Source organism: Mauremys reevesii, linkage group 4, assembly GCF_016161935.1.
Source record: "Mauremys reevesii isolate NIE-2019 linkage group 4, ASM1616193v1, whole genome shotgun sequence".
Lineage (NCBI taxonomy): Eukaryota > Metazoa > Chordata > Testudines > Geoemydidae > Mauremys > Mauremys reevesii.
This window is the reverse complement of record NC_052626.1, coordinates 101,415,568-101,437,323: the sequence shown is the minus strand read 5'-3', so window position 1 is coordinate 101,437,323 and position 21,756 is coordinate 101,415,568. Positions and strand designations below refer to the sequence as shown.

At 39.4% G+C, this 21,756-nt stretch overlaps 1 protein-coding gene across 2 annotated transcripts in view; it reads right to left on the bottom strand.

Moving 5' to 3' along the window:
* INSC (INSC spindle orientation adaptor protein) overlaps positions 1–21,756 on the bottom strand; it is a 170,366-nt gene that overhangs the window by 117,531 nt on the left and 31,079 nt on the right. For both annotated transcript variants that reach the window (XM_039533206.1, XM_039533207.1), the window contains exon 2: positions 5,805–5,893. In XM_039533206.1, the coding sequence (XP_039389140.1) occupies positions 5,805–5,881 (77 nt within the window). In that variant the 5' untranslated portion in view covers positions 5,882–5,893. The remainder of the gene's footprint in view (positions 1–5,804; positions 5,894–21,756) is intronic.

Here is a 21,756-nt window from a genome sequence, read left to right as displayed (position 1 = left end):
CAATGTAAATACACTGGAGGTAAAAATATGGATTTATGGCTAAGGAGGTGTTATCCTCAAACATTTCTGATACCTGTCATTGCACCTGTTAACATCTGATACCTGTTAACAGAAAGCAGAGATTTCTCTAGAAATTTATTTAATTAGCTAAAACGTTTCATTTAATGAAGTAAGGAACCAAAGACATGCTAATGTGAGCTAACATTTTCCAAACATCATCTGCATGAAAGTAATCGTAAGTATCTTTTAAAATTCAGTAAGTGCAAATGCAATCTTGTTTTTACCTAACATTACAATAATTTATAATTTTATTAACCATTTTGGCATTAGTAATAAGGTCTATCCCTACATTTGACTTGACCTGAAAAGTTTTGTTTAAAAAGTCAGTTCAGCATTAAACTGCATTTCCCAATTGTGCCACATTGTCTCATGAGAATTGTAGTTTTGGTCCCCATTCTTGCCTATGAGCTGGGTCATCTGGCCCATAGTTCAGTGTAGGCTCCCCTCTGACCAAGCTGCATGATGCATCTTGGAAGTCACATGACTGAAGGTGTGTCGCGAGACATGGCCCATACGAGAAATGATCCAGCATTTGTTTTCACATGCAAAATTATGGGTACAATTTTAGACACCGAGTTGAGGTGGCTGAAAACTCCTGGGGCCAAGTTTTCCATTAATTCAGCACAATCCATGATAATGAAGGTCTTAACGTTTAATGGCATGTTCCTCCTGTTTTTTCCAGCAAGCTCACAGTTTTTGGTGATTGGCATTATGTGACATACAGCCATGGATCTATTATCATCACTAAGAGTTTACATAGCTCCTTTCACTAGTAATTAATACAGATTCTTTATAAATTAAGTTTATATAGCTACATTCACCTACTGTATAAACATACAAGGGAACACCAATAGATAAACTCTAATGCAACCATGAAAAAAACCCAGGTAAATAAGTTAAGATAACTGGAATAAGTTAAAGCATTAACTCTAGATTTTAAAAAGAGCTGAGAGCCAAACTAACTATTCTGTCATAAGACCAATCATGCTTAAGCAGCTTCCTTAGATAAATTATCAGAATACTGCTGGTACAGAGTACATTTTCGAGAGCAGCACAAGGCTATAAATATGCATGGAGTGACCTTATTTGTATTGTTCCTTCTTAGGGCTCTGTTCATTAGTCTAACAAAGAAAGGAAGAACATCCAACAAAGAGAGGAAGGATTGCCTTTTGGTTAAAGAGAGGACTGGGAATCAGGAAACTTGCAATCTATTCCTGGTTCTGCCATGGACTTCCTTTGTGACTCTGGGCAAATCACTTAACAGTAAACTTTTTGCATTTGTGGGACTACATCTAGGAAAAGGCAGCGTGATTTTCAGAAGTCATTAGAGTTAACTAACTAACCTTAGGTACCCAAATATAAAATGATTGTCCACTGAACCTTGGTTTTCTCCTCTGTAAAGCAGGGATACAATATTCATCTAAGTCACAGGGTTGAAGTTTACATTTGTTCATATTAGTAAGGTGCTTTGAGAGCTTCAGGTGCAAGACACTATGGACTGAAAACGGTATTATAACATGGTGTTCAGAGCCAAGATTTAAACCAATTGCAAAATGAAGATATGCCACCTGCTCCCATGGGTGTTGGATAGTTTTTTTTTCTGGCCAGAGTACTCACACACTAACTCCTGACCTTTGAATAAAACTTCTTTATTTATATAATACAATATATTGCCCTTTATAATTCCAAAGCAAAGTACAAACATGACTAATTCATCTCTAGGGTCACATTTCATTTTTAGAACTAAAAGCATATTCAAACCTTGTATTAAACATTCCTGAACTGCTTAAGTTTCTGCAGTCAGGAAGGCAAAGTGCCTTCAACCCACTTTGAATTTCAGGGGAGCTAAAATGGGCAGAACAGAACTCACACTCCAAGGAGGAGGACAAAGGCCAACATAGCTTCAATCACTTTGTATCCTCCAGATCCTGGCTGTTCAAAGGTCTGGAGAGGCCCCTAAAGTAATTTAGGCAGCCCCAGTCTAAGCCTTCCCTGGGCCGACCCTATGGGCCACAGTACTGCCCAGAATCTACATGGTGCTGTGGGCCACAGCCACACTACCAAGACACCTCCTACCAGGTTTTGGGATTGGGTCCTCCGGAAGCAGCCTTATGGCTGTCTTCCATGATTCCTACACCTGGAGAATCTTCCCCCAGTCAGATACAGGGCTTTTAGGGCCCCGATAGACCATTTTAGCATAAAGTAGGAGTGAGGATCTCCAACCAGGGGAAGATTACACCCTATGAAATTAAATTGCTTAAATTGAATACAAGCAGATTAGCCTCTGTGAGGAGAGCCGAGGCCAAACATAAAAGAGTCTATCCTAGCAGATGAGGTTCCAATGCACAAAATAGGTTTCTTGGGTTTGTTTTTAAATGTAGGCAATTTCTCATTATGCATTTTATAACATGAAAGTATGTTTAGGTATTCTGTATTTGCCATGCTAACAACCACCAGTGAGTCTGACATTATGTCCTCTTTAAATCTCTTGAGCTCATGGTAACAGTTTACCATCCATAAGGAGCTTTGCAAAAAGCCACAGATATGATGGAAAAAGTGTGGCTGCAGCATGAGGTTTAATCAGCCTTTTGTATTTTACTTCATTACCATGTGGGCAGGGGGGAAAATCAATATCTTCCAATACCTCCCTACTTGGAAGAATTCCCTAGAAACATGGAGAGAATTCAAATGCAGTAAAATTTCTGAGAGAGAAAGATTGATGGAAAATAGTTCCCATCAATCAGGAGTTTTCAAAAGCTAAGCTGAGACATTACAGCAGTCTATCAAGCATATTTAAGGAATATACAGCAAAAACAAGCTGTATTGAACTGGCCGTGACTATCACTCTGAAAATGGCATCTGCATGAAACATTTTTCTCTATTCCCTTAAAAGGAATAGTGTTTCATATTAAACCTAATGATAGTTCTGTAAACCATTTAAACAACGCTAACTGAAAGAGGGATCATTAAAATTTACTTCTGAATGTTTTCGCTCATAAAACTCATATTGGTCACTATGTGTTCTTAACTTAGAGAGATGGAAAATAGATTTCTATAATAGTGGTTTTGTTTTTCTCTTTTAGGTTTTCTTTGGAGATAAACTATACACAAAGTATTGTATATATCAAACCAGATGTCAATTAGAGAAGATAGGTCTAACAGTATGCTAGAAAACCACTACCGAGGTGACTCAATACACCAGGGACTTCCCAAACCAAACTGTGATTTCCCACAAAATCATAGTGGAGTGAAAAACAGAGTAAACAATTTAAACAGGACAGGAACACAATTTAAGGGCCTGTCCTGAATTCTTGCACATTCAATGTAATTAGTGACTTTAATAGCAGTTGAGGATGCACAAAGATTGGACGTGGTATTCTCTATCCTTAAGAGAATATCAGTACTAAATTGACCATTGTGGAAACAAAATACATTTTAAAAAGCGGTCTTACAGACTCCTGGTGGGGTGTTGGGTTATAAAGAGTTCAACTCTTTATAAAAAATCATATTTCTATTTTAAAATGCCTCACATAACACAATACAGTGCCACATTTTCTGTTGGTTAACACAATTCTCTCTCACACACACGAATACAAAGCCGGAATCCTGAGACAGGCATGCAAACCAGGCTATAGGCTCGTTATAACAGCCTATTTCTTATTAGTGAACTAAGTGTTATTCTGAAACCTGACTCAGTCCTCATTTAACACTATTCTGTCTATATTAATCCTTTTACAAGTCCACATCAATTGTTTCACAACTCTGTTTAAATCCCACCCATTAAAGCCATTATATTGTGGTTTTCAAATTGGGAAGACTGTTTTGCACCATCCTTGGACCTTATTGTGCACTCAACCCACACACATGAGTAAGTAGTATGAGCTGTTTGCCCTCCTCCCTCCACCCCCACCCACCCACCCAGTATTTTTCCTTCCCCAATACCAACCCCCTTCTTTCACATTCGCCTTTCATTTTATGTATGTCTTTTGTGTTACTTTAGCATCCTTTGAAACACTTGCCACTCTTTTGGTCTTGTTATGATTATGACAGACTGCAATCCATTCTCCCTCCTCCATCATACTCTCCCTCTCCTTTTTCTTACCAGAACAAACCTTATCAGCAACGTTTAAAGAAACCCCAAAACCAACAAAAACCCACACAAGAGACCAGACATTTCTGAAAGAGTTTCACTGTTTCAGGATTCTTAAACCACCTCTACATTTGGCTCAGCTACCATTAGAGGAGGACAGAGCACTCACTGAGTGGGTGTGGGTTATACAAGAAATATCTGAACAAATTCAATGTCATTTTCACTGAGGTTAGGAATGATCAACTACTTCTATAGTTGGGTTTTCAGCAGTCTAAATAGGGTACCATTCATTATGGTGACTTTCATCACTATGAGCCACTAATCAGATTGTGATACTATAAAGTAATTGAAACGGCTATATTACTGCTACAAATATAGTCCGACATTTAAAAAAACTTAATTCATGCTCTCTTTATAAGCAACCAAATTGTATGCTCAAAACACCAAACTGCACACATGGAATAGGAGATTTACTAATAGCTTTGCATGAATGCAACCCAGATTACACATACATACTCAGCTCTTTGTATGTATGCTTTTTTAAACCTGGAGCCACAAAACCAAATTAACGTCCAAGTTCTGATGTTTTGATCCACAGAGAAACTCATTGAGCCAAACCAGAGCAATTGGACTTCAGATATAGTACTCAGTGTTTATCTTAGCTCACATGTGTATGACATCTGCAGCCTTTTCTTTTATTTTAAGTGAATTTTGTAATGTGGTATTACATCACCATGGGTTCAGCTCTGGTGGCTACAGTTTCAAGCTTAGAGTGAAAGACACTTTTGCTACTTGCTTCAGGTTTAGCGTCTCTAGGAACACATAAAAAGCAAGGATAATGACCACACATACATTTCACAAATTCAAGGTTTAGTCCATTTTACAAGTTTCATTAAAGTTACAATTAAAGTGGTTACAAACATATAGAAATTCTATACAGACCTATGCACAACTTAGAAATATAGTTATACTCACATCCACACAAGGGTGAAAAAATTGGGGTGGAAGGTAGGGGGGGCTATTAGGCACCTATATAAGACAGCCCCAAATATTGGGACTGTCCCTATAAAATCAGGGCATCTGGTCACCCTAAGCGTTAGGGTCTGATGGGTCTCATGGATTGGTCATCAGTAGCAGGATGGTTCCTGCAGGAATTTCCCCACAAAGTTCAATTTTCCTAATCTGGGCACCCTCTTTTTATAATGGCATAGGACTATACCTCACTAGCATTTATGCACAGATATACCCTAACTGCAGGGTGCACTATTAGAAAAATGTGACTAGTGGGTATCTTGTAAACAAAAATTTACTCTGTTCATTTTTTGCAATATCATCCATTGGTACGTCTTTTCCCCTGTAATCTTGTGGCATAGGGTCATTCTTTAGTATTTACTTACGTCAAGCATTTCTTAATCCTGTGGCCTAATATGACTAAGCTAAAAATCTTACAGGCCTCACCCTGTAGGCATTGCGTTTCAACCCTACTTACTTACATGCCTAATACATAATTATCCCTTCTAACTACCGATCAATCTTATATTCCACAATCCTACAATTTAACTCTATTTAGCATAGAAGAGATATTATATATTTTTAGATGTTAATTATAACATCACACAATAAAGCACTGACTACACATTACATCAGCTCTTACCGCTGAACTGGCAGTGGAAGGGAATCTAAGTAGTTATCACCTTGACAAGCCATGCTTCTCAGTCTGTACTTCTTCATATGCCAGAAAATCTAAAATAAAATAAATAAATCAAAACAGCAGAAAGTCAGACTGATATGGTACAATCAAGTGTCAAACCACTCTTTTGGCATACAGTAATAATATTCAATTATGTAGCAAAATAATCCGTTGAGAACAACTCAAAGGGCCGGATTCTCCTCTACACTAAGAATGCTTCGCATTGCTCTGGCAGAGAGTCAGGCCAGAAAGTACATAACATTGTAGAACACATAGGATTACTGTGCTCATGAGATTCTTGCATTATTGCACAGCACAAAGAGTTACTTGTAAGGAACATTATACTAGTATGGGGGCTGTGAAGTGACACAGGGCCATTACCCAGCCGCCCCCCTTCTCCCTCACAGAAATTACATCCCAGGATCTCCCAGAGACAGCGGACTCCGATTACAATGCATCAGGCTATTGTGTGAAGGATCAGCTCAGGCAGTATGTTAACACTGTTTTAGCAGCATGCATAGATATGTACATTTGTACGTATTAAAGGAGTGGGTAGGATAGGCCCCTGACGTCTAATGATAAGTGTTAACATAAGAATGGCCATACTGGATGAGAACAATGGTCCATCTAGCCCAGTATCCCATCGTTTAACAGTGACCAATGCCAGCTGCTTCCACAACAGCCTTGCCTACCTGAGTGCTCCTTTAGCACATTAAATCATCCAATGGCCCCACAAATTGATTGGCTAGATTCCTACTTCTGATGTACTTAAACAATTTGTTGCTGTTAGTTTGTCTTTTGGTAGTTGCTGCTCATATTCTCTTTTGGCCTGCCGAATTGTACTTTAACACTTCATTTGCCAGAGTTTATGCTCTTTTCTATTTTCCTCAGTAGAATGTGTCTTCCAATTTTTAAAGAATGTCTGTTGCCTCTAACTGCCTTCTTTACTCTGTTGTTCAGCCATGGTGGCATGTTTTTGGTCTGCTTTTTTATTTGGAATATAGGTTCAAATTTGAGCCTCTATTATGGTGTTTTTGAAAACTTTTCATGCGGTTTGCAGGCATTTCACTCTTAATTTCCATTTAACTAGCGTCCTCATTTTTTATAGTTCTCTTTTTGAAGTTAAATGCTATTGAGATTAGCTTCTTTAGTATTCCTTCCCTCCCTGCCACATTCACCACTTCGATGATATCCTGTGTGCCACTTGTGGTTTGAGGACTAGCTGCTTCAAGAAGCAGTCATTTATGTGGTTTAGAACTTTTAATCTCTGCATCACGTTCTAAGGTGACATGTACCCAGTCGATATGAAAATATTTGAAATTCATCATTATTGAGTTCTATTTTTATAATCTCTCTAGTCTCCCTCAGCATTTCATAATCACCATATTGGTCAAGTGGTCGGTAGTGTAGCCGTACTGCTATACTCTTATTATTCAAGCATGGAATTTCTACCCATAGAATCTCTATGGTATAGTTTGAGTCGTTTAAGATTTTTACTATATTCAATGTAATGCTTTCACATATAGTGTCACTCCCCCACCAGCATGAACTACTCTATTATATTTTGTACCCTGGTATTACCATGTCGCGTTGATCATCATCATTCCATCAAGTTTCTGTGATGCCTATTAGATCAATATTATTTAATATAAGTTACTCAAGTTCACCCATCTTACTATTTAGACTTCTTGCATTTGTATGCAAGCACTTATAAAATGTGTCAATATTTAGTTGTCTGCCTTCATATGATGACTGGGACTCTTCATTTGACTGTTTCTCTTAAGCCCCTACCTGTATTTTATAAACTTCTATCCTCTCCTCTTTATTAAGATATAGAGAATCCCCATAAATAGGCCCTCCCCTAAGGGATCTCTCTATCCAAACTACATGCTCCTCAGCACCCGTCAGCTTTCCCCCAGCCCTTAGTTTAAAAAACTCCTCTCTGAGCTTTTTGATTCTGCATGCCATCAATCTGCTTCCATTTTGGTTTAAGTGGAGCCCACACATCCTGTATAGCCTCCTCTTTTCTCAAAAGGTTTCCCAGTTCCTAATAAACCTAAATCCCTCCTCCAAATATCATCATATCAGCCACACATTGAGACTCTGTGGCTCTGCCTATCTTGAATGTGGAACTAGAAGCACTTCAGAGAATGTACCATGGGAGTCCTGGACTTTAATTTCTTACCTGGCAGCCTAAATTTGGACTCTAGTCCCTCTCCCCTAGGTACCCATGAAATAGGGAAAGGTAAGTGTACCAGGATCACAAGCTTCTCCCCAGCTATGTTCTCTCTAAAGTTTGTGCCTAAGTGGCCGCACAAGAGGAAATGTAGGGCCATGCACCTAATTAGTGGAGCCACACAGGCATGGCTCCACTAATTAGGTGTCTTCTGGACCCTGGAGAAGACATAGAAGGTGAGGTGGTGGTGGAAATAGGGGGTGGGTGGTGTCAGGTGGGGGTGGGGACTAAGTTTGGGGCATCCTTCCCAGCCCCAGCTGGGCTGTGTGTGGCAGTCAAGGAGAGACGCAAGTCTCTCCCAGCCCCAGCGGCCATCTCTCTGTAGCCCTAGCTAGGCTATGAAAGACGAGAGTCCCAGGGTGCTGCTGCAGGGGGAGAGAGAACTGGGGGGAGTCCTCTCTCCTGGCCACTAGCTCCTCTAGCCACTTCAGGGATTTCAAAAGCCATCTCTTTTCTCCCTGAGTAACCCCTCCTCCCCAGTTAAGGGCTCCTGAAGAGATGAGGGGCCAAAGCCTCCTTAAGAAAGTGTCAGCCTTGCTTAGCAGGCCACTAGGCTCAGCACATGCTCTCTCCGCCCTTCCTCCTCCCCCACCCCCCAAAACAGGCCACACTATCAACTTGTATTTTTGTTACATTTCTTTCCATACACAGTGGTTTAGCAATTTGTAATGGTTTTTCATCATTTGGGGTGGGAGGGGCATGGGGGAACTGGCAGCTTAAAAAAAAAAATCATACTAGGGCCAATTCCACATTGGTCTACAGATACTTGTGCAAAAAAGGGAAAGCAAAAGGAAGTGTTTGCTTTTTGCAAAGAAGGGGGAGACAGTCCCCCCCTCCCCCCCAGTCTCTGACTAGGTGAGACTACCAACAGTCAAAGGAGGTCTGCCCCACTCAGGAATCAAGAGAGACATATAACCCTAAGTAACCATCCAACCCACCACTAGAGGGAACCCACTCCCCATCAAACTCATGAGGCCTAAGATGAACTGCTGCTGTTTGGGAAACCACATAGAAGAGCCTATTTGAGGTGACAGGGAGTGAAGAATGGTGGTCAGAAGGAGCGGGGGGTGAACATTGGTGGATTGGGGTGGGGGAGAAACAATGTGAAACAAACAGATGCATTTTCTGAGATGTGCCAGGGAAGGATATGGGATTGGTGGCTTTTGGTCAGGTAGAAAACATTTTACCCAAGGCATGTCATATGTATTCACAAACTAACGCAAAACATTTGAAAGATCCCCTAGTGGAATTTTGGTAGCACATCAGCTGGTTATTGGTTATGCTCTGTAAATAAAGTTCAGCTGGCATTTACAAAACTTGCCACTCCAAATTGCTCTTAATTGACATTAAGTGTGGGCCTCAGCCTCTTTCCTAACAAACTCATCTCATTCCTAATGCATTTCCTTGCTTTATGCAGGATTGGTATGGCAAAATCCACAAATATTGTCCTGAATCAATAAAAGTTATAGCCAAAGTGATTCACCTACTTCATCCAATAATTCCCAAACAATCTGTGGTATTGTGTAACTTAACACACACACTTTTTCCTGGAAATAATGAGTCTACTTTTAAAAGATGGCAAAGGAATATACTGCAAATAGAATAGCATAAAACAATCAGTGGTTTAACTATTATTGAATACTCTGATTTTAAAGAATTGTCAGTCTGAAGAAGTTCCATCTTAAAACAAGATTGCTTAAAGCTTAATAAGCTGCCCCTACATTGCTCATACATATTAAAACATAAATCTCTTCTGAGATATATCTTGACTTGGGAAACAGGATTAATGAGTCTTTTGACATTAGGGGCTCTGCCATACAACCATGAAAAGTGCAGAAAAAAATCCAATCATATTTATTTAGCAATACAAAAAGAGTTTAGTAATTTTTACCTCTTCAACCAAAACAAATTTAAGGACAGCTAATATAAATAACTGTAAATTTAGTTTTACTGGAAATACTTCATTCATATTGGTGCTGAGCACATTTTTAATCAAGGAAATAAAATATTGCTCAAAATCTTGATCTTCAAGGTCAAGTTTCCTCTCTATAAACCTAAATACTAAAAACATTTGTAAAGAACTGAGAGACCCCTTTTCTAACAGACTGCGTCTGAACTCACATTATGGATATCAGAAATAGAATTCGCATTTTTTGGCTCCCAACACAAAGGCAAAGGCCTCTGTCTGGCAAGCTAATGCAGCTGCTTCATTAGCTCAGCCAACGGAGGGAACCTTTACACACACGAGAGGCTCTGATCTAGTCCATTAGCAGTAATCAGCTATATATACATACATAGATATATACATATGTATACATACATACATAGACACAGACCTGGTCATTGCAGTCTAATTTTCTTTAGACATTAAAAACCTATAAACATTTGAGCTATCCATCCACAAAATACATATTTAGATCATGCCCTGGGAGTCTTTAATGAAAAGCTATTTCTAGATCCCTAAAGAATCCCCGAGCACTTCACAGATTTAAAGAGATCCTTGTTTGTATATCAAGTTACATATCACTAGAATGTAGCCCCTATCCCCAGACCAAAAAAAATGTCTTAAAGCTCAAGTTAATATTGGCCAGGTTTGGAAAGGGGAGCATGCTGCATGGTCCCATGAGCTGCTTCGGGGTGTGCATTTCCCCTGTGTTCCAAGCAACCCTGACAGGGATTGTGCCTCATTGTTCTCCTGGGATGGTGAAGTGCCAGATGACCCCTTACACTGGGCTGTGGTTAAATGCTTAATTCAAGCCTTAATAAAAATGCATACACAGGTCATGATTTAATGTGACAAGCTACAGTTCTTTGGCAGGCAGGCAATTCTACAATCTCTGAGTAATGAGCTGAACACACGTGAGTGATACTCCTACTTCCATACAAATGGAGTGTTGAGAATCCCGTGGGCAAGCTGTATATTCTGCCACCTACAATGTAGTCTGTCCCTTCACAATGTGAATGGCTGTTAGCTGTGCTTTATGTCATGTGAGCAGGAGCGCCGGCAGCCTTTTTGGCGCCCTAGGCAGCAGAAGGTCCCGCCCCCGACGGAGGCAGCAGAAGGTCCCACCCCCGAAATACCGCCAACAACCACAGCGGCCAAACATCCGGCCGCCGCGATCACCGCCCCCCAAATGTCAGTGTCCTAGGCGACCGCCTAGGTCGCCTAATGGGTTGCGCCGGCCCTGCATGTCAGCCCTCAGGCTGGTCAGAAATTATCCATCAAAACTGGTTTTTCAAAGGAAAATTGGGTTTTCCACTCAACACATTTTTGCTGAAAGCATCTGCTCACCCAGGAAATTTTCATGTTTTCAACAAAAAATGAAGACTCAAGAATTGGAAAGTTTCTGGTTTATGGCTAAAAATCTAAATGGCTTGGTTTTGGCCAAAAGCCAAAATGTTTCCACTCCAAAATGCCACCACAGTGCCTCCTGAGAGGAGTAGGTTGAGTGTCTCCTGTGGTCTCATACATTGGGGGGAGGAATAACTCAGTGGTTTGAGCACTGGCCTCCTAAACCCACGATTGCAAGTTCAATCCTTGAGCAGGCCATTTAGGGATTGGGGGCAAAAATCTGTCAGGGGATTGGTCCTGCTTTGGACTGGATGATCTTCTGAGGTCCCTTTTAACCCTGATATTCTATGATTCATTTTCCTCTACTGCTCAGGCTCCCTGACTGGATTACATCTCCCATGAAGAAACATGGTCTCACCTTTTGCTAGCTCACTATAATGCTTCATAGGAGTCCCCCAGCTGTGGCACATCATGGGAGATGAAGTCCAGCTGGGAAGCCTGACCCACAGAAGAGAATGCGAGCTTGAGGCACCCAAACTGCACCTCCCATGTGATACCACAGTACTATTTCCCAATCCAAATCTTTGGGGATTTGATTTAATTAAAAAGTAAACAAAAATATTTTTGAAGTTTTCCCACTTGGGCAGGATGGGGGGGAGGAGGAACCATTCTGACCAGCTGTAATCCTAAAGGCAACATCTCCTAAAATGGATGGCATTGCAAATGTCCCCAGAAATATCACCTAAAGCCAAGCCATAACCAGAGAGCCTTTAGCATATCAAACATTTAGTCTTATACATTAAACACTCTAATCAAGACCAAAAATCTAACACCCCCCACCCACTTAAATCTTGTTTGAATTAAAGACTCTAGGCACAAAAGGGTACAGATGCAGTGGTGCTAGCAAAAATGTATGTACGCATTATCTCCCATGTCAAGAACACATCCTGTATTTCTTTGAAAGGCTGAAACACATTCTCAGGGCAACTTGTCCTGCCTCTGCTATGCTTGCACTGTTGATGTCTTGGCTTTTTCTGTAGCTACACAATTGCGAAATTGTTTCCTCTCAGAGTTGACAATCCAGCACTTTTCACTAATACTAAATTCAACTTAAAAATGTCTCTCTCTCTCTCTCTCTCACACACACACACCCCTCTGCTTCCTGGGGCGATTTTTCATAACACTCACAATTGCTGGTCTGCAAGCAGTGCCTGAAGTCCCATTTCAATGTTTTTTCTCCCCAAAGTCCATTTGAAAGTTGTTCTTGTGATTTTTTGATCTATTCATAATTACCACAAAATAAATAAATATATATATATATATAAATAAAAAACACACATCCCACCTGTATGAAAATCTTTGTGATATTAACAGATGTGCTGCCACTTCTTATGAATGAGTAAAGTAGTTACTGGAAGTTAACATTTCATTAAGGCAAAATTAGAATACTACTAGAAATAAAACCATTTTAAGTACCTAGCTGTCTTTTTGAAAAGGTCCTATAAATGCTTATATTCTTAATCTAATCTAATTATTTTTTATTTGTCTTGTTGGTCATGTTTATATTGATAATATGTTATCATAGTAGGAACAAATTTCTAAGCACCTTAATATCTGTGTATATGACACCCATCTGTCAACTTGGGATTCAGTGGTGCTTTAAGATTTATTATAAACAAATTGTAGAGTTTTCTATTTTTTATTTTAAAGGTCTTTTCTCTTTATTAACCATTGTAGAATAATCTGTCCTATGGATATAATCAACTAGATGAAAATAATTTAGACCCACTTTCATTAGTATCCTGCTACAGTGTTTTTAAATAAATAAAAGATTCATGGAGCGTCTCTCCACTTTGCTACTACTAATACTAGAAACACTGAAAATTAGAGGTTTTACTGGAGGCATAGTATGGGATAACTCCTGTTCATATAACATCTTGTGATACTAAGGTCCTGGCTCAGGAAAGCACTTAAGCATGTGTTTAAGTTCAATGATTTCAATGGGACTTAAGCATCTGCTTAAGTGCTTTCCTGAACCAATAAAACCTACAATATGCAGTGTTTCTAATATTAATAGCAAAGTGGAGCTGCATTCACAAATCTTGTTTTTTAAAAAAAAACATTAAATCTGTAGCAGGATACTTAGGAAACATTTTACTTCATACACTCATTCAGGCTTAAATCCAAGGCCTACTGAGGTCAACAGGAGGCTTTCTATTGACTGCAACGGGTACTGCAAATTTGCACCAAAACTTAATTGGTTGTAATTCGCACCGTTTGTTATTTCAGCACACGTGTGGGTGTGGACACTTATTTCACAGTCAAAGTACAGGGAGTCCTTGGACTTATGACACAATTTGTTCTTCAAAATTGCGTTGTAAGTCAAAATGTTGCAAGTCAAAACCGCTTTTCCCATAGGAATCAATGGTATGAAGGGGGAATTGGTTCCTGAACCAAGGCTTGATACACTATTTTCACCATAATAACCCAGATTTTTGTACTAAATGAATTATAGATGACTAATATTGCAACAATGTATTTACTGTACACTGAATTTGTGAACAGCATTCAAACAAACAAACTCACGTATGCTACTCAGAATGCCGGCAGCACAGGCTCAGAAAGCCAGGGAGACAGCACACATGCTGAGCCTCAGCCAATCATTGTTCAGGCTTTCTGAGTGGCTCCTGGCCCTGGGCTCAGTCAATCAAAAACAAGCGGCAATCCTACTCTGCAACAAGCTGCCCTGCTGCCTCAAAGCCAATCAGAAGTGACCCCTTCCAGCTCCATACCAGTATAAATGCAACCAGGAAGTGATTTCAAGAGAACTTTATGCAAATTGAGCATCTTAAGGGCGAAACAAGCATGTTAGGGGCAAAACAGGCAGCCAATTGAAAAGCGCCGTGGGTGGCATCCGACATAAGTCGGGCATCGCAAGTCCAAGGACTCCCTGTAAAAGTAAAAGATTGACTTACCAACACTGAAATAGGACACTTGGATTGTGAAATAAGTGTCCACACCCAGACTTGTGCTGAAATAAGACATGGTGTGAATTACAACCGGTGTAGTTATTTCAGCGCAACTGTGTGTGTAGATGTGACCTCAGTGCCAAACATTGTAAGACACTGTTTCCTCATGTTTACTAACAGATGGGAATATGAAGATCACAAGCCACATTGCATTCCCATCAAACACTTGTCAGCTAAAGTATTTTCAAAGAAAAAAAAGACTATCATGAAAAAGAAAACGATATAGACAGCACATAGAAATCACCTATAAAAACTCAATCATCAATGAAAGACTTGGCCTTCTAGTCTTGTGCTTGCAGAGTGACAGGTAGCGTGTTTGCCCTAAAGCATTCAGGCCCTATATAGTGAAGAGATGCAGCCACAGAAAGCCAAATACAACTTCCTGATTCAAGGTCCCCCAGCCCATACGTACGTTAGAGCTGGAGCGCCAGTGGAGAAATAGGCACAGGGGAGCAAAGCTCTACCTCACCCCTAACACACTCTAGCCACCCACAAACCCCTAGCATAAGGGGAAGTCATGTAGGAGGCAACTATGCAACCTCTACCAGTTCTATGGCAGCAGAGATTTCCCTACACAATGGAAATTCTCAGTTGGGACTATCTGGCCATTTAGCACTGTGTAGCAGCATACACAGCACCAAGTGGCTTTAGCAGACCAGAGATGTCTCCTACACTACAGGTAGAGCAAAAACATGAGGGGAAAATTATTTTCACTCAATAACTTGCAGCACATCACATCTCCCAGTACAAGTTCTCTCCCCATCATGCAATATTTATGCCAAGGTTAGAAATATAATTTTGCCAGTGTGAGTATCCCAACATAAGCTAATGTTGATAAATATAGTACATTAAGTTGATTACCATGAGATTAATCTTGTTCTAAAAATAGCTGATAAGCTAGAACTAGGAATCATGGCTTTTTTGCAGTTGATTGAATTACTGTTTTGGTCCTTCAGAAGAGAGATGCCCAAAACTTGACCATTAACATTAGCTGATAAACAACAGTATCCAAGAGAGAACATGGAAAAATAAAGGCTTTCAGAATGGCAATCTCCCAGCTTGGAACACTGAGGGATCAACTAGAAATTTAGAAAGAATCTAATAATCTAGATTCTATTTTAGGAAAAAAGACTACAGAAATGTAATCAGGTCCTGGTTTTGTCAGAAGCTGGGAAATGGGCTACAGGGGATGGATCTCTTGATGATTACTTGTTCTGTTCGTTCCCTCTGGGGCATCGGGCATTGGTCATTGTCGGAAGACAGGATACTGGGCTAAAGGGATCTTTGGTTTGACTCAATAGGGCCACTCTTATGTTCCTTTCTCACAGTTATGGCAGAGAGTTCCTCAAACTGAAATAGTCTTAAGAAAGTTCTCCCCTCTCAAAAGGATGTGCTGGAAAGTGGAGGTACTGAAACTGATACAATTAAGTGCCATTTCTGAAGTCACAATGCCAGGACATCCACCCTTCTGAAGACCTAAATCAGAAGTCAAGTCCATGAACTCCAGTGTCAGCTGTAACCTCAACATTAAAAAGAGTATTTTAAAATACAGAGCATCATTCTTCATTTTCAGAGAGAACAATTTTTTCACCCTCCGTTATTAATATCCTTGGATTTGTAGGAAGCTAATCTCATAAAGAGCCTGGCTAACCTGGGGATAACAAGCCTTCATCCACAGCTGAAAGTCATTGTAGACCAGATATCATTTGATTAATCAGAATGGTTGTTACATCATAATAAAGGAAAAATCCTAAAGAGTGTCTGTCCTCCTTTTATACTACTGAAAATCTGGGAATCATTAGTCACTATTCTCCTGATACACAGAAGAAGATCTGCTAATAGAATGCCACAAATCAAATTAAGGGCAGTATTGTGACAGTACTTATGTACTGTTAGTTTGCGTAAATTAGTCAGAGAGGTGGAGGAAAGTATGTATGCATTCTGTCCTCTGTAACAATAGATAGGATTCATCATTAGTTCTTTCTACTGTCCACTTCAAGACTTAGAATGCTAGTACTGGCTAATGCTGTTCATACCAGTTTTATACTGCTGTGAATCCATTTACTTTAGTGTAAATGAGGAATAACTCCATTGGTGAAAGCAAAAACAGAATAAGTCAGTTTGTGAGCCCACAAAATATAAGGAGGAATAAAATCAAGAACAAACAAGAAAAACTTGAGGGTCCAGCAGAAGGTGTGCTGAAATGGTATAGTGATGGTGGCCACACAAGAACATGGATATATACACAGACACTCCCTGGAATGCAAAAACACACTTTTAAAGGAGGGAAGGGGAGAAGAACAGTGTCAGGTTTACATAGATCTTTAGCAGTATTAATTACTTTCAAAACCAATAACCAAGCTTGCACTGGCCTTGGCAACATTACAAGTCAATCTCTGCATAAAGATTAATTATTCCTCTACAATGGCAGTGTACCTTTTGAGGGCACAACACATTTCTCCCCTTGTCCCTCCTGCACCATGCATATTTCTTCTGGACCGCCACTATTTCTTTCATTACATGCTGTGGGAATTTGGCACATGAGCATGTTTGGGTATGTTAGAGGCTAAGTGGCCTTGGACTGGCTCTCCGCTGCCAAGTAGGCAGTAAACAGGATAATAAATTAGAAACTTGTACAGGAGAATAATTACCCTATCAACATGCCTCTTGAGTATCAGATCTTATACCAAACTTGTAGCAAGCATTTTTGGACTCTTCATTGATTGACACACCATCGTTCCAACGTCAAATGGAGAAACGAACACTATTTGATGATGTTCTGCACAGTTAGTTCTGTGTTTGGGGTTCTGAATTAGATATTTTCTTCTGAGGACTCAAAGAAAGAAGAGAGGCAGAGAAAATCCAGCACAACAGAAACAGGTCATCCTGCTAATTACACACAAGAAACAAATACCTCCAGATCCTGCACTGGGTTGAGAAGTACAATATCAACAAACCCGAGCATTAGAAAGATAGTAGTGAAGCAGACCCCCCCCCCCAAAAGTAATAATATTGGCCTAAAAGTAATGAGGTTTTAAATAATAAGTTTGGATTCTTTATATTTGCCTTCTGGTTTTTGAGCCTTTACAGGGCTCTCGCTTCACATTTTCTAGTTTTTCCACTGCAACCACAAGGTTTACCTTTTTTTAAAAAAAGTGAAAGTTAAGAGGTTCATGCTGCCTTTTGATTCCAGTAAGAGTGAAGGCCCAGATTGCCTGACCTAACATAATAAACTAAGCCTATGTCTATAGATATTGCAGACAAAAAAAAGGCCTGTCATCTCATCTAGTCAGTTCCTTTGCCAGCACACAATTTTTCCTTTCCATATAGCTTAGGTTTAAATGTCTCTATAATAGGCTTTCCAGATATTAAATATATTTTAATATGGTAAGAAACAGGGATGTGTGTGACTTCTTCCATATTGCATCTTTGTCCAAGCAAAAAAAATTTAGACAAAGAGCCAGAGCCCTAACCTCACATACACACACTTCAAAACTTCCAGTAAATTCAGCTTCTTCCCTTGGCATTTTTAGCTCATTACTCAGAGAGATCTCCTCTACTAGGAGGGGTATACACATTTATAAAATATACAGCAATGTGGGGGAGTGGAGGGAATGATTACCAGCCATGTTTCTAGTAATTAAAATTTCAGTGACAAAGAATTTACTTTTGCGGTTCAGTATCAAATAAATAGATTGCCACTTGCTGCTGCATTTGTTTGTTTTTTTAAGTGCTCAATAATCACTGCATTAAAGTGTTTATTAGTTTTCATACCTATACTAATATAGGTTGTTCTCAGAAAGTGCTGAGCTGTGCAGCTTTTTCTAGCAACACACTGCCTTGTGATTGATTGACTGTATAATGCTTTCCTCTTTCTATCTTAATGGAAGAATATAAGTATGTTCTTTTGACATCACCTCTTTCAATAATGATTCCCAACACTAAAGCTCAAAATGAGGGCAACTCTACTCTAGATAATGGCTTCTTACTTTGAAAGAGGTTCATGCAGCAGGTACGTGCACCCCCTTTCTCTCAGCTGAAGTTTGCAAACTGTCAATCTTCTGACTTGGGTTATATTTTCTGCCATAAAAATTCCCAGAGATATGGCTAGATAGCAGAATTTAGGTCTCTGACCTATAAAATATTAGGTGCTGTCTACCCTCAACTTACATGGAAACAAAAGAAGCTGAGGATAAAGAGTGCCTCATAGGAAACACTGAGCTGACAAGTTCAGATCCCTCATTTGTACTGGAATAACTTATGCAGAATGATTTATAGTGAGAAACAGTATTAGAAACATGGTCACTTAAGGTTAAACTAGAATGTTTAGCCAGAGCTCTAAGTAGGAACCCCAAACACTTGCAACTTGTCCCCTAGCGCATGCACTCTGCCTGGAGGGAGGAGGGACCATGCTCCACTTGGACACCCTCTTCACAACAGTGTGAAATGTCTGAAGTTCAGGGACTGCAGTTCTCCCTGGTCATTGTGTAGGGTGCACAAGAAAAGAATGGGGAGGATGGATCCTTGCACCCTCCATGACAGATATCAGTTAAAAGGCAGGGACAACCACTTGGGAGAAGTGAAGGACTGGCACTGCCTGGCTTCTATTTCCAGCTCTGTCACTGAGTGACTGCACACAAGTCTGTTTAGCCTCTCACTCCTTCTCTGTTAACACTGTGAACTCTTTGGGTCAGGGACGGTCTCTCCCATGTACATGTACGGCACCTAGCCCAGTGTAGCCCAATTTCATTGGAGGCCTCTAGGCACTATTGTAATATAAAATAAAAACATATACACGTTAGTTCACATTTTACACCTCTCATTTTCTTCTAGGAATCAACAGAATATTGTCCTTATAATTCATTGATGTCACCTATTGCTGATATGAGATTCCTAAACTAAAACTGAATTATCTAAATATCACTAAGTATCTCAGTGAGTATTTTTAATATGGCTTTATTGATATTGTGATAAAGTCACTTAAGCTCCCACAACTTTTTATGCAATAAAAAAAAACTTCAGAGGAACTGAGATAGGGAAATTAAATGACTTCCCCCAAAATTACACAAGAAGCTTCTGAAAGTCAGAAACTGAAACCAAATTCTCCTGAATCTCAATCTCCTATACCTTAGCCACAAGACTAGCCTCTTTCTCAGCATAAATATGGATGGCAGAATCAGGCCCTATGTGAACTGCTCACTACCTGCAAAGCAAAGAGGATAGGAATGCCCCTGCATCTCTCCACAGAAAGGGGATCATGCATAATCAGAAGATTTCAGCTCACTTAATACCAGCTGCTGTTCTTCACTGATGCTGTCTGAAAGACATCCTTCCTGATTACATTCAGATTCCTCTAAACACACTGAAAATGATCTGACATTTAAGACAGATTTTTAAAAGATGAAAAAATAATACTATATTAATTCAGGTCACAGTCCCCCTCCACAGTCTTTATTGGAAGTATTACATGGTATTGCATGGTAAATAGTGGTGGCATTTTAAAAATATTTGCAAGCTATCACAAATATTTTCATTTTGCAGCATTAATATCCGATTGCTCCTTTTTGATATTAGCTTGAAAACTCTTGAAATAAGTCTCAGACCAAATACTGACACATCCACCTAAAACTTAATATGGTAAGGAAGACCAGCTGGAGGGCTAAAAGCAGTTTACTGTATCAATAGAACAGGTTGTTTGCATCCAGCAATAAACTCCAGTGCCTTTGTTGTTGGTTTTATTTATTCTTCTTTTCAGTGTGAAAAAGCAAGGAAAAGAAAAAAAAACCAGAGACTTTCTTCACAAGTTAATAAGGAAGAAAATATACAATCAGTGTCAAAAAGTTACCTTCTGCTAATAAGACATTTCAGCTGAATTCAGAGGAATCAGATTTAATGACAAGAGGAAACCAGTTCAATCAAGACACTGAAGTGACATGTACCGAGAGCCTCCAAAGCTCAAAACCTTAGTTCATGGCCTAGGAAATGAAAACGATAGCTGCCTTCAATACTGACATGATGCTTTTTTTAGTTGTAAGAGGCCATCACCGGTACTTATTACCACAAAAGATACTAGATATAGTTGAGCCAAAGAATGGCAGGTTCATATGAATAAACTAACACACAGCTGTGTTCTCCAGTGCTCATATGTTCAACATATGAGAAAGCAAAAATAATGAATCTGCCCCCCACCTGCAAAAAAAGAAATCATGATTGGATTAAAAAAAAGTCATAAGAGTTTCAAGGAGAATACTTTTTTTTAAAAATTACCATCTTTGGTTTCTTAGCCTTTATGGTGCACTGAGGTCATACTTTCAAGCTTTTCTCCACAACCATGAGAGCTAGAAACTTTACATTTTTTAAAAAGTGAAAGCTCAGGTTCTTGCCTAATGAAGTTCCTCCGGGAGCTGGAGTATTAAAATAAAAAACACCAAATGTTGCAAGACTTGTGACTAAATCATCAGAGTCCACAACATTAGGGTCATCAGGAGTTTTAGCTTTGTACATTTGCAACACCACCACCAACCCAGTGCATTTAGACTTGGGAACTTTTAAGCCACCAAGTTTTTAAACTTCAGTTTTATAAAAACTGCAGTAGACAATGGAAGAAAAACATGTGCACTATATCTTTATTCCTTCCTTGGCTGCAGGCACTCTTACTCTGTTAATACAACAAATGGCTAGCAATGCAGATGTACCATGAAGCACGAATGGATATTCAGCTCCTTATTCCCTTTAAGATCCTTCCTCCTAATGCTAAAGGAACCTAGAGATGTATCTGATATCTATTTCCATTAGATCTGTCAAGCGATTAAAAAATTAATCACGATGAATTGTACTGTTAAACAATAGAATACCATTTAAATATTTTTGGTTTTCTACATTTTCAAATAAAAAAAGTCTATAGTGCTCACTTTATATTTATTTTTGATTAAATATATGCACTGTAAAAAAAAAGAAAAGCATTTTTCAATTCACCTAATATAAGTACTGTAGTGCAATCTATCATGAAAGTTGAACTTACAAATATAGAATTATATACAAAAATAAGTGCATTGAAAAATAAAACAATGTTAAATTTTAGAGCCTACAAGTCCACTCAGTCCTATTTCTCGTTCAGCCAATTGCTCAGACAAACAAGTTTGTTTACATTTGCAGGAGCTAATGCTTCCTGCGCTAAAGATTCATCTGTTCCTTCATGCTCCAACCACCATTCCAGTGGACATACGCCCATGCTGATGACAAGTTCTGCTTGATAACAATCCAAAGTAGTGCAGACCGATGCATGTTCATTCTCATCATCTGAGTCAGATGCCACCAGCAGAAGGTTGATTTTCTTTTTTGGTGGTTCGGGTTCTGTAG